We start from the raw sequence: 9,895 nt of genomic DNA, 5'->3' as shown, positions 1-9,895 counted from the left end.
TGCCCTCACTGCGTTCAACAGCAACTTCAGAACCCAGCTCAAGGAATTTGCCTCCAAAGACAGAGTATGCCAAGCTACTGCAGGATGTACAAGCCGGCAGTGTGCATAAATTCTAGGTTGAAGATGGGTTACTGTTTGCTCGTGGAAGGAGGCTGTTCGTGCCGAAGGGAGGTGAACTTTGGAGGATTCTGCTGAAGGAAAGTCATGATCCTCAGTGGGCGGGTCATCCAGGGTCTGAGCGCATGGTGCCGCTTACAAGGTCCTACTATTGGCCGAGAATGGAGGCTGATGTTGAGCTCTATGTGAAGACGTGTCATGTGTGCCAACTGGACAAGGTGGAGAGGAAGAGAGATGCCAGACTTTTGCAGCCACTTCCCATTCCCGAGAAGCCATGGGTGTCTGTCCATGGACTTCATCACCGGTTTCCCGGAAGTGAGGGAAATGAGGTCCATTTTTGTGGTGGTCGATCGCTTCTCCAAGTATGCAGTTTTCATGGCGGCACCTTTCCCATGCCCAGCTGATGTTGCAGCAACCCTCTTCTTCAATGGCGTGGTGAAGTATTTTGGTGTGCCGGTCGATGTGGTATATGATCGTGATCCAAGGTTCACGGAAAAATTCTAGGTGCAGCTCTTCAAAACAATGGGCACCGAGCTGCATTTCTCCATTGCATACCATCCACAGACTGATGGCCAAATGGAGAGGATCAATGGACTGCTAGAGGAGTACTTGAGGTACTATGTTTCAGCTAGCCAAAGGAATTGGCTGGACTTGTTGGAGCCAGCACAGTTCAGCTATAACATCAGCCGTTCCTCTTCTACGGGGTTGAGTCCAGCCGAGCTGAGCATGGGATTTCAGCCCATGGCCCCCTTGGACATCGCACTTCAAGAGGAGATGGGGGAGTGCCCAGCTACTCACCAAATGGCACAGGACAAAGAGGAGCTGATTGAAAATGCCAAGGAGAGCCTTTTCAAGGCAATCCGAAGGATGAAGAAATTTGCTGACCGAAAGAGGAGGCCATTGGAGTTCCAAGTGGGTGATCTTGTGTTGTTGAAGATCACGCCACAAATTTGGAAGAAAATGGGCAAGATCAAGCTTCATCGAGGACTTATGCCGAGGTATGATGGACCTTTCAAGGTGTCGGCAAGAGTTGGTGTGGTGGTTTACAAGCTTGAGTTACCGGAAAGATTGAAGATATACCCCACTTTCCATGTAAGTTTCTTGCGGCCTTACAATGAGTCTCATGATGAAGACCGGGTGGTTCCAAAGAGGGCACCATCAACCATTGGCAAGGAGTATCCCAAGGCTATCCATAGGATACTTGCGCGCCGCAAGGTGGGGAAAAATACAGAATTTTTGGTGCAATAACAAGGTGAAGGCATGGCGAAGGCTACTTGGGAGCAAGCGGCCAACTTGTGGCAATTTAAGGAGCAATTTTTCTCTTTCTTGCAGGAGGAGTCAATGAGGGCGTTGACCTCTTCGGCCGAAGGAGGATTGTCACGCCATCGGGCCTAGCGCGGGGGGGGGGGGGGGCTGCGCATGGACGCTTGGCTACGCACTGGCCGTGCGCAGGAGGCGCGCAGCACGCAGGAAAGTCTGTGCGCAGGTGCGTGCACAGTAGGCGCGGGCGCTGGCCTTGGCCACAGGCCAGGCGCCTGCCGAGGTCTGGCCATGCCGAGGACAGACACTTGGCCCATGCGCGGGCTGTGCGCAGGAGGCGCGCGGCCGGGCCGAACTCAGTGACATCAGTGCGCAATCAGGCGCACAACGGTTGGGCTAAGCCCAAGCCAGGCGCGTGTGGGGCACGCGCATACTGGACCAACCGAGCGCGGGCGCGCACGGTGCGGTGGTCTGGCCAAGCGCTCGCAGGCGGGCGCACGCGGGGCGAGCCGGGCGTAGGCGCGCGCTCGGCAGGCATGCAGGTAGATGCGACATTGGCCACGTACAGGCCGAGCGCTGCTCGAGTGCGCGCGGGGCACGCACGTGCTGGTAGAGCCACGCGCAGGCATGCGCACGGTTGGCCGACCTGGGCGCAGGCCGCGCGCAGGCGTGCGCACGGTTGAGCCAGGCTCTGCCCGGAACACAATGAGGTTGGCCCTCAGTCGGGCCGTGCACAGGCGGGCGCGCGGCCGGGTCAGACACGGCGAGGTTAGGTGCACAGAACCTCGCCCGAGACAAACAGCAGGCCGTGCGCAGGCGCACGCACGGTCGATCCATCCGTCATGGCTACAACAGGTGCGCGCGGGCCAGGCGCAGACGCGCGCAGGTTGGGCGCACAAGGCACGCGTGGTGTGGCGCTTGGGCACGGCAGCCGGGCTGACTGGTAGACAGCGGGCTGGACTGCAGCCAGACCGCATGACACACAGCCAGACCGCGGGACAAGGCGCTGCCGACTGGTCTGGACAAGTGACGGACAGAATCTCCATGTGCTGGGCTGCTGGGCTGATGTGGGAAACCTGGTTGGGTGACTTGGCGGGCAGCACATGGGTTGAATCAAGAAGACCAAGAAGTGGTTAAGGAGTTTGTTAAGTTAGTTTGGGGGTTGCAACCAACTAACAGAAGTAGTTGAGGTTGTTATGGTGGTTAGGCGGTTGAACCCAACTACCTTGTAACTACTTGTAACCGACTCAAGTCCAAGCCTATAAAAGGGGCTTGGGTTGAGGCCGACGGACACGAGAGAGTGAATGGGGGAGTGAGCTAAGTTGGGAGCCTAGAGTTAGCCGGGTGAGGCTTGTGGGTTTCTAAGGAAAGTCTACTTGGGCGAGAGGGGCTGAGTGCTTTCCATCGGCCAAGGGGTTAGGCCGGGCCAATTGGGGTTGGCCGAAGGATTTTGGAGGGGCTTGGGTTTTGTGGAGAAGGACTAAGCTAGGCTCTCGGCTTGTGAGAGCTACACTTGTGTTTGAGTGGAATACAAGCCTTCTTTCCCTTCATCCTCATGCACTTCATAGAAAAGAGTGAGTGTGTGATTTGGCCTAGTGTCTGAGGGGCTGAAAGGAGTTAGTGTGCGAGCTAATGTGCACCGAATGCATGCTAAGAGGTTGAACTAAGGTTTTGAGAGAAGAGAGAACCTTAGTTGCCGCACACCGTGAGAGAGGGAACTCAAAAAAGTTTGATATCCCTCTTCCAACCTCACAAGGGTGTGACACCAGTGGTGCCCAATTTTATGGTTGCATCTATGCTTTTTTAGTTTGTTTATAATCAAGAGAGTCCGTATTTTTTCTGCTAGGTGATATATGTGTTTATATACACACACTAGTGATCTATTGTTTTAAGTAGAGCAAGACAAACTTCGGTAACGCTGTGCTAAGCCGATGTTTAATTTTCCCAACTTGGACTAAAGTATCACCAACTTCCTACCTCTATCTTCCCACAGTTTATATTGAGAATATGAGATTGTAACCCTTTCAAGTCATCAACTTGAAAAGCAACGAAACATATGCAGGAAAGAATAACAACCATGTCAGAACATACGATATGACTCATTTTTCAGTGAATATTGTCTAAATTGAAGCTTAGAAGGGAAAAATGAAAATAATGATTTCCAACACACCAATATATATTACACATTCTCATGTCTAATTACAGTTCTACAAATGCCTGAGAAACTGAAAAAACTCAACTACGTCAGGGAGAAAAGGGAATCATATAGGACACAATAAAGAACCAATTCTCTAGGCAAACAGATACAAGGAATGGTTAAAGACATGACAACCAACAGAGCTTCCTTATTCCATATCTTACACATCAGATCAAACCAATGAGGACATCCCTGGTCCTTCATCCACTTTTTAATGAACAAAGCTTTAATGATTACAACATGATAACTCTATAATGTAGTTTATCTACAACCAATGACAAACCAAACTGCCTAAGGTGGGCTAGAGCACAACCACCCTATAAGAAGAATAAAGAATGGGAGAGTACAAATGCTTAGCTCGACCCAAAATGGATATGGAAACAAACAAGACTAATACAATAGAAGGCCAAAGGAACATTTCAAAGCACCGGGAAACATACTCGCACACCTAAGAACAACTTTTGATGAAAAACAAGCAGAAGGTCTATGGCTCATGAAAAAAAAGCAGCAAGACAAATCCACAATATTGGGATAATGATACCTTAGAACTTCTAAAATAAGAAAATGCTAAGAGAGATGTAAAAAGACCTAGAATTTTTACTGATTGGTCAGAGGCTATCAAGAAGAGCCTTTTTGCAGGCCGGTGGTTGAGATGATTTGGGGCTGGGAGCTGGTGATGGCAGGCCAATTACACTCAACAAGAAACGCCTCTCCTGGAAAATAAAACAAATTTAGGTATCAATTTAACAGCAAGAATTTCATTACCCAGTACCGATATATTAGATGAAAGCAAATGCAAATGTTACAAAGAACACGAAGCACAAACTTCATCCCTACTAATTCAACCAGGAACATAAAAGAAAATATCACTGCATATGGTTAGCACTACCTTGCTAAAAAGATTACATGATTCATGCAGGACATGTACAAGTTTCCATCGAATTTTATGTGAAGATAAACCAAAATGTACCTTTCATGCTTTAGGCAAAAGAAAGGCTCATGCACATCTTTTTGCTGTTTCTACATGTTATGTTATGAGTCTGTAAGTCCATGGTATTTATGTGTACTCGAAAATGCTCCGAGGACACAACAAGATATTAAAATCATTGCTTACACTACTTGTAAATTTTGGGGTTGCAATCCCTTCTGCTAACGATTGGAAAGGTGGAGTTGTCAGAAGAGGTGAAGCAAACTCTGAATTTGAAATATCACAAATATTTTCATCATTCTCCTTTGGCTTTGTAATAGGAGGCATGACTTCCTCTGCGAGAAGAACAAGTCGCTTTCTGTAAAATACTTTCCCTTCCCTAGTTATGTGAAATAAATTGAAGGAACTGAAAGAACCTAGGTTTTTCGAGTATTGATTATTACCTTGACAAGCAGTTATACCCAAACACTGTGCATCTTCATGAGGACCAGTGACCTCAGGGTCATTGTCAAATGAACTATCATCGATCTGATGATCCCTTTCATTTCCCTGAGTATTAAAGTGGCCGGTTGACCCTGTGCGGCACTCAGAGCTTTGTCGACTGTTTTCATGCAAATCGGATTGCCTGCTTGATAGACTAGCCATTAGTTTGAAGGACATGGAGCAGAAAAACCAGCAGAGTTATCAGCCAAAGAACTGCATTATTACCTCAAAGATTGCAAACCTATTGAATCGCTGCTCATTAGTTCCTCTATCAGGTCCCTGAAGTCATCAAGTACAAAATCTGTACCAGATATTTTCCTGCTCAGCATTCCACTCTCTTCTGTTTGGGCGACGTAGTCTTGGATTTCCTGAATTATCAATTCAATTACCATAACATATGAAACCAGAACCTCCTAATATACTTCGCCAATTACAAATAAAGCAAGCAGGTAATGCTTGTAAAAATAGGCTAGTAATGGGCACCTTCCAGGCATCCTCAAGGCTCTCCTTGGTGTTTTCTGCATTAACTTTTTGTGCAAGGGAACTAAGCAGCTCGGCTTGCTGAAGCAACGCGGTTAATTTTGGATCATCCTTTTTAATAAAGGTAGCTCTAGTCTTGTTGTCTGTTTGAATAGCGAGATAGAGTATTCGTTAATGATGTAAGAAAGCAACTTCTTTAAGCAAATTTAGAGCAGCAATAAAAGAAGCACAAGTTCATCATTGTGTACCATTATGTACTGCTGTCCTCAAGTCATTGCCAACATGAGTCGGCAACTCACCTGCAATGTTAGAGTTTTGAGCAAGCACTGCCAGAGGAGGCCGTAGTTGATCTTTGTTCATTCCATGTTTCCTAAGATATTCTTCGCTTATTTTATTTTCTTTAAGATCTGAAATATGGTACCTGTGTTGCAAAAGCAAATTGCATCAAGTGCATCAATTGCATTAATCGGTTGTTTTAACAACCAGTAAAATGGAAAAATGTGTAGTTTTGCTGGTGATGTTGATTCGCATTGATCTTTTGCATACCTGATCTGCTTAGTGGGTAATGATAACTCCCTTGTCTCAGCTGTGATGCATCCATTTTGAATTATGACCCTCTTATTATTTGGGTTCAGGCATGAACCGTTATTTTCCTTGGATAAAGCCTCATGCTTCGCTCTTTTCTTGCAGAGGGTAGAGAATCGGTTCTTGACTGCGTTATCTGTTCTGTTGTTTAACAAATGATACACATCAGTTCTCTACTTCTCTTACTTCTGTATTCCTCTGTATCATTAGAAGTATGTTTCCAAAATGAGTAAATTACCTGCCCGAGACTACCTTTGCAATCTCGGTCCATCTGTTCCCGTAAACCTTCTGAGCCTGCATATGTCACTCTTAAGCTGTCTCAAGGTTGAAACTCGAATTAAAATAAAAGCAAGAAGCACAGGGCCTTAAGACAACGAGTTTGTGCTCTGCAATTGTAAAGAGCAACTTAAAATAACTTCAGATAGTTTGATAAGATCAGAGAAGATATGCAGGACCACATAATCCCAACATCACATCATCACATACCAAAGCAATATGATAAATAATATAATCATGAATTTTTCCCAACAATCGCAATTCTGGAAACAAAAAAAATTCCTACTTTGCAATCAAACTAGGTCCAAACTATATCTAGGAAATAGATACTGATGCGCACTGTTAGTCCAATCCTTACCTCACACAAAAGCCTGTCCTCTTCGGGCGACCATCCACCTTTCTTGCACTCTGCATTCAAGTACGTGTTCCACCTGCAATTTCACCACCATGTCTCCATCATTTCAAGCCAAAAATTCAATACAGCCGCAATCAAATCAACAAAAAGATCGCTCCTTTTTAATTTTCTTGTAGCCCTTTCCAACTTCGCCTACCTCCTTCGGCACTGTCTGCCGGTCTTGTCCTTGAATTGAGCTGCAATTCTCGTCCAACTGCACACAACCCAACGTCAGAATCATCTCATAAATTCCGATTCAACATCGCAACTGTTCTAACAAACAAAACAAATTAAGAACAGGAAGATAAGAGGGAAATCCAGAGACTGACTTCTCAGTTCCATGAAGAGCGACTTGCTCTCGGAGCAGATCATCCTCCTGCGAGAAACCAAAACCACCTTCACTTCAGAAAACTATCCACCCAAGTAAACAAAGCATAAACATACGGGTAAAAAGAGAGACCTTTGGAGTCCAGCTGACGATATGCCGATCCTTCTTCGAAGGCCCCGCCGCCGCCGCCGGAGCTACAGAACCATCAGAATTCATTCCCACAGCTGCCACTTCCGATCTCCTCTCCATTCGGCAACTCGCGGCGTCATCCAACAACCCGACCCCGAGAGCACGGATTCGATCGAAACGAAGCTCGTCGGAAAGAGGATCCCGAGATCGAGTCGAAGAGATCAGCGGATCCAATCTCCGACGAATCAACGGGGACTAATTTCCCCTGGGGATTCTCGAGCGCGCGAATTCGGATACGTTCGGAAAATTTGAAACAAAAAAAAATGGTGAGGATGTGAAATAAAACGGGGAGCAGTAGGGATCAGTAGCGAAACGAGGAAGCGGAGGTGATGATGGAGTTCACCACCGGTGCGTTTAATAACACCTCAAGCTCTCCGTGACCGGCATTTTACCGAGGTGAAAAATTAAATACTTTCAGTTCTATAGTTTCAAAAACTACCGCTCCCATACTCTTCCCCATCTCCGACGAGTCGTGAACCGGGGATGGGGTTATTTATTGTTATCCGCTCGGGCGGTCTGGTCACCGGCATCAGGTTACCTTCTGTTGTGAAATGGGAAGACGGGGTTGAATCTCAGGTGGGTAAGTTGTTGGGGGAGGTGACTGTAGCACTGTTCGGACCGGGATTGGAAACGGGTGGGCGAGATTGATTGGAGGATGTGGGCCCCGCCGAGTGTGGGAAGGAAGTCGGCGGCGTTGTGACGATGCAATGCAGCTTTTTTTGAAAAAATAGAGGGAAAGTTTGCCGGAGTTAAGATGAGAAATTCTAAACGATACCCTTTTTTTTTTTTTTTTTTTTTTTTTTGTGAAGACACATTTCTACACCCTGGCATGAATGTTGCGTGACATTATTACAAGATTTTTACAAAAACATATATATAAATAGTTAGCAATAAATATGTAATTCAAATTGCATGTTATGAAAGTAAAAATTTCTGAAATCTAATTTGCATGAGAACTTGAAGCCTTAAGAGTCTGATCTTCGAGTTTCTAAGCGGAGCTAATAGGCATTGTATTAACCCAAGATATTTGATCTGGTTGCCGGCAATATTGTAATACCTAGTATGATTAATTAGGTTTTTCCATAATATTAAATTGTTATATCTATTTTAGCTTGAGGTCCATATACCTCATTCTATGACTAAACAATAGACCAAGCTCATGCCACCTTGGATTTGATTGTGTGAGTCTTTCTTAATGCTTAAATCATGCATTGTATGCTTCGATCTTTTTTGCACCATCTGTACTTAAATAGTAATATTAACCCTCTATCAAGTGATTCACATCAAATTCCTGCATAACAACAAAATGGTAGCTTGAATCATAGACTACCTCACAAAGCGACAATAGTGCTAGCTCAGGTGCTAGTTGCTGCACAATTTCATTATACCCGTTAAGCAACATTTTCATGAAACTTGTTGCTTCAATTCTCTTGAATTAGAAAATAAAAAATATTGTTTCGCACATTGGAATGTAGAATTAAAAACAAGCACTAGATTGTCATCATAAAGTTGTTTAAATACATCTGTCATTATAGTGCATGCGTGCAACATAACTATAAGTGCAAGACAGGCCGAGGTAAGGCAACAAATAGGTTGTTTGAGCTCAACTCATTTTATAAAGAAGCTAGTCGTGCCAAGTTCGAGCTTCATCCAAGCTCAAGCATACTTTTTAGGCTTGCTTCGGTAAGATTCAAGCCAAGTTTTTGTTTTCAAATCAAGTTGAGTCTTTATATGTTTTGACAAACTCTTAATGATCAAGTTTGGTATACCATGGCTAAATTGAGCCATTGACAAGCCAATTCCAAGTTACTCATGAACAGCTAAAGCTATCAAAATGAGCAAATCTGTGCTTCCCGACTTAGCCTCCACTTCCTTTAAACTGATAGTGAGATCATGTCTTTTACTTAGAAATAAGAGATTATGTGCATTAGAGAATTCATGAATATAGCTAAATAATTGATAAGAGAATTATATGAATTAAAAGGAGTTTTATCAAATCTATTGGAAATATGATATGTGGAGGGTATGTGGAGAAGCAATCTCATGAAGAAGTAATGCATTTACCTCCAACTCTAACACCAAAAGGTTTCCCTGCATTGCTGGTATTCCATGTTTGAACAAGGGCTTTGGTGCCATTGACAATGTTGGGCCAATTCAGAAATCTCGTATCGCCACCTTGGATGGTGGGCCTCCCAGTCTTTTCCCGTACTGAAATAGCCGTTACAAGGTCCGGGGTATTTTGGAAGACGATGCTCGCCGACAACGTCGGTGACCCCTTGACAGAAACGTGGGATCCGCTGTGTCCTCCAAGACTCGAACAGCAGGTACAGCCAAGTCAGATTTCGGCTCCAACCATGCTCTTCTGACACAGATTTCGGTGCCGTATTTTAAGTAGAGTCCGAGTGAAACCGTGCCCCAACAGCAAAGAGCTGATGCCCCCGAGAGAGGATCCGCTGAATAGATCATCGCAGCAAAGCTGGCGATGACGGATGACTTGTGTCCCTCGCCGTATCACACGTGTCAGTGACAGTCTATTAAAGGTGTGCCGATTTCTAGCTGCTGCGCTCTTCTTTAATCGTTTTTTTTGTTAGTTCAGGTATTAATGCTTTTTTACTTTTTCAATCAACAATTTTAAATAATAACAAGATTTGCACTCTC

General features: G+C 45.0%; 1 protein-coding gene across 4 annotated transcripts; it reads right to left on the bottom strand.

Moving 5' to 3' along the window:
- Positions 1 to 3,512: 3,512 nt before the first annotated feature.
- Positions 3,513 to 7,523, bottom strand: LOC120111885 (transcription factor MYB124). 4 transcript variants are annotated; one of them, XM_039130006.2, is made up of 12 exons: positions 7,181 to 7,523; positions 7,050 to 7,096; positions 6,878 to 6,934; positions 6,685 to 6,757; positions 6,289 to 6,344; positions 6,012 to 6,191; positions 5,714 to 5,886; positions 5,469 to 5,608; positions 5,211 to 5,353; positions 4,946 to 5,127; positions 4,689 to 4,837; positions 3,513 to 4,287 (listed from the first exon to the last, which is right to left on the bottom strand). In XM_039130006.2, the coding sequence occupies exons 1-12, from the start codon at positions 7,295 to 7,297 to the stop codon at positions 4,183 to 4,185; spliced, it is 1,422 nt and encodes a 473-aa protein (XP_038985934.2). In that variant the 5' UTR covers positions 7,298 to 7,523; the 3' UTR covers positions 3,513 to 4,182. The 4 variants fall into 4 exon arrangements, with proteins under 4 accessions (XP_038985934.2, XP_038985935.2, XP_038985936.1 ...); XM_039130007.2 differs by having other exon boundaries at positions 5,765 to 5,886; positions 7,181 to 7,522; XM_088708827.2 differs by having other exon boundaries at positions 4,055 to 4,287; positions 4,694 to 4,837; positions 7,181 to 7,511.
- Positions 7,524 to 9,895: the final 2,372 nt, after the last annotated feature.

This window comes from Phoenix dactylifera, chromosome 12, assembly GCF_051530095.1.
Source record: "Phoenix dactylifera cultivar Ajwa chromosome 12, Ajwa_hap1_PhDact_Kaust_v1.1, whole genome shotgun sequence".
Lineage (NCBI taxonomy): Eukaryota > Viridiplantae > Streptophyta > Magnoliopsida > Arecales > Arecaceae > Phoenix > Phoenix dactylifera.
Note: the sequence above shows the minus strand (reverse complement) of the source record. Positions and strands in the feature narration are given on the sequence as shown.

What these genes read in the sequence shown, in the direction of transcription:
- LOC120111885 (XM_039130006.2), bottom strand. Translation starts at nt 7,297, where the DNA reads ATGGAGAGGAGATCGGAAGTGGCAGCTGTGGGAATGAATTCTGATGGT. An exon ending in GCTCTTCATGGAACTGAGAA is followed by an intron (nt 6,935 to 7,049) that starts GTCAGTCTCTGG and finishes GGTTGTGTGCAG; the next exon opens with TTGGACGAGAATTGCAGCTC. An exon ending in CCCCAAAATTTACAAGTAGT is followed by an intron (nt 4,288 to 4,688) that starts GTAAGCAATGAT and finishes TTTATTTTCCAG; the next exon opens with GAGAGGCGTTTCTTGTTGAG.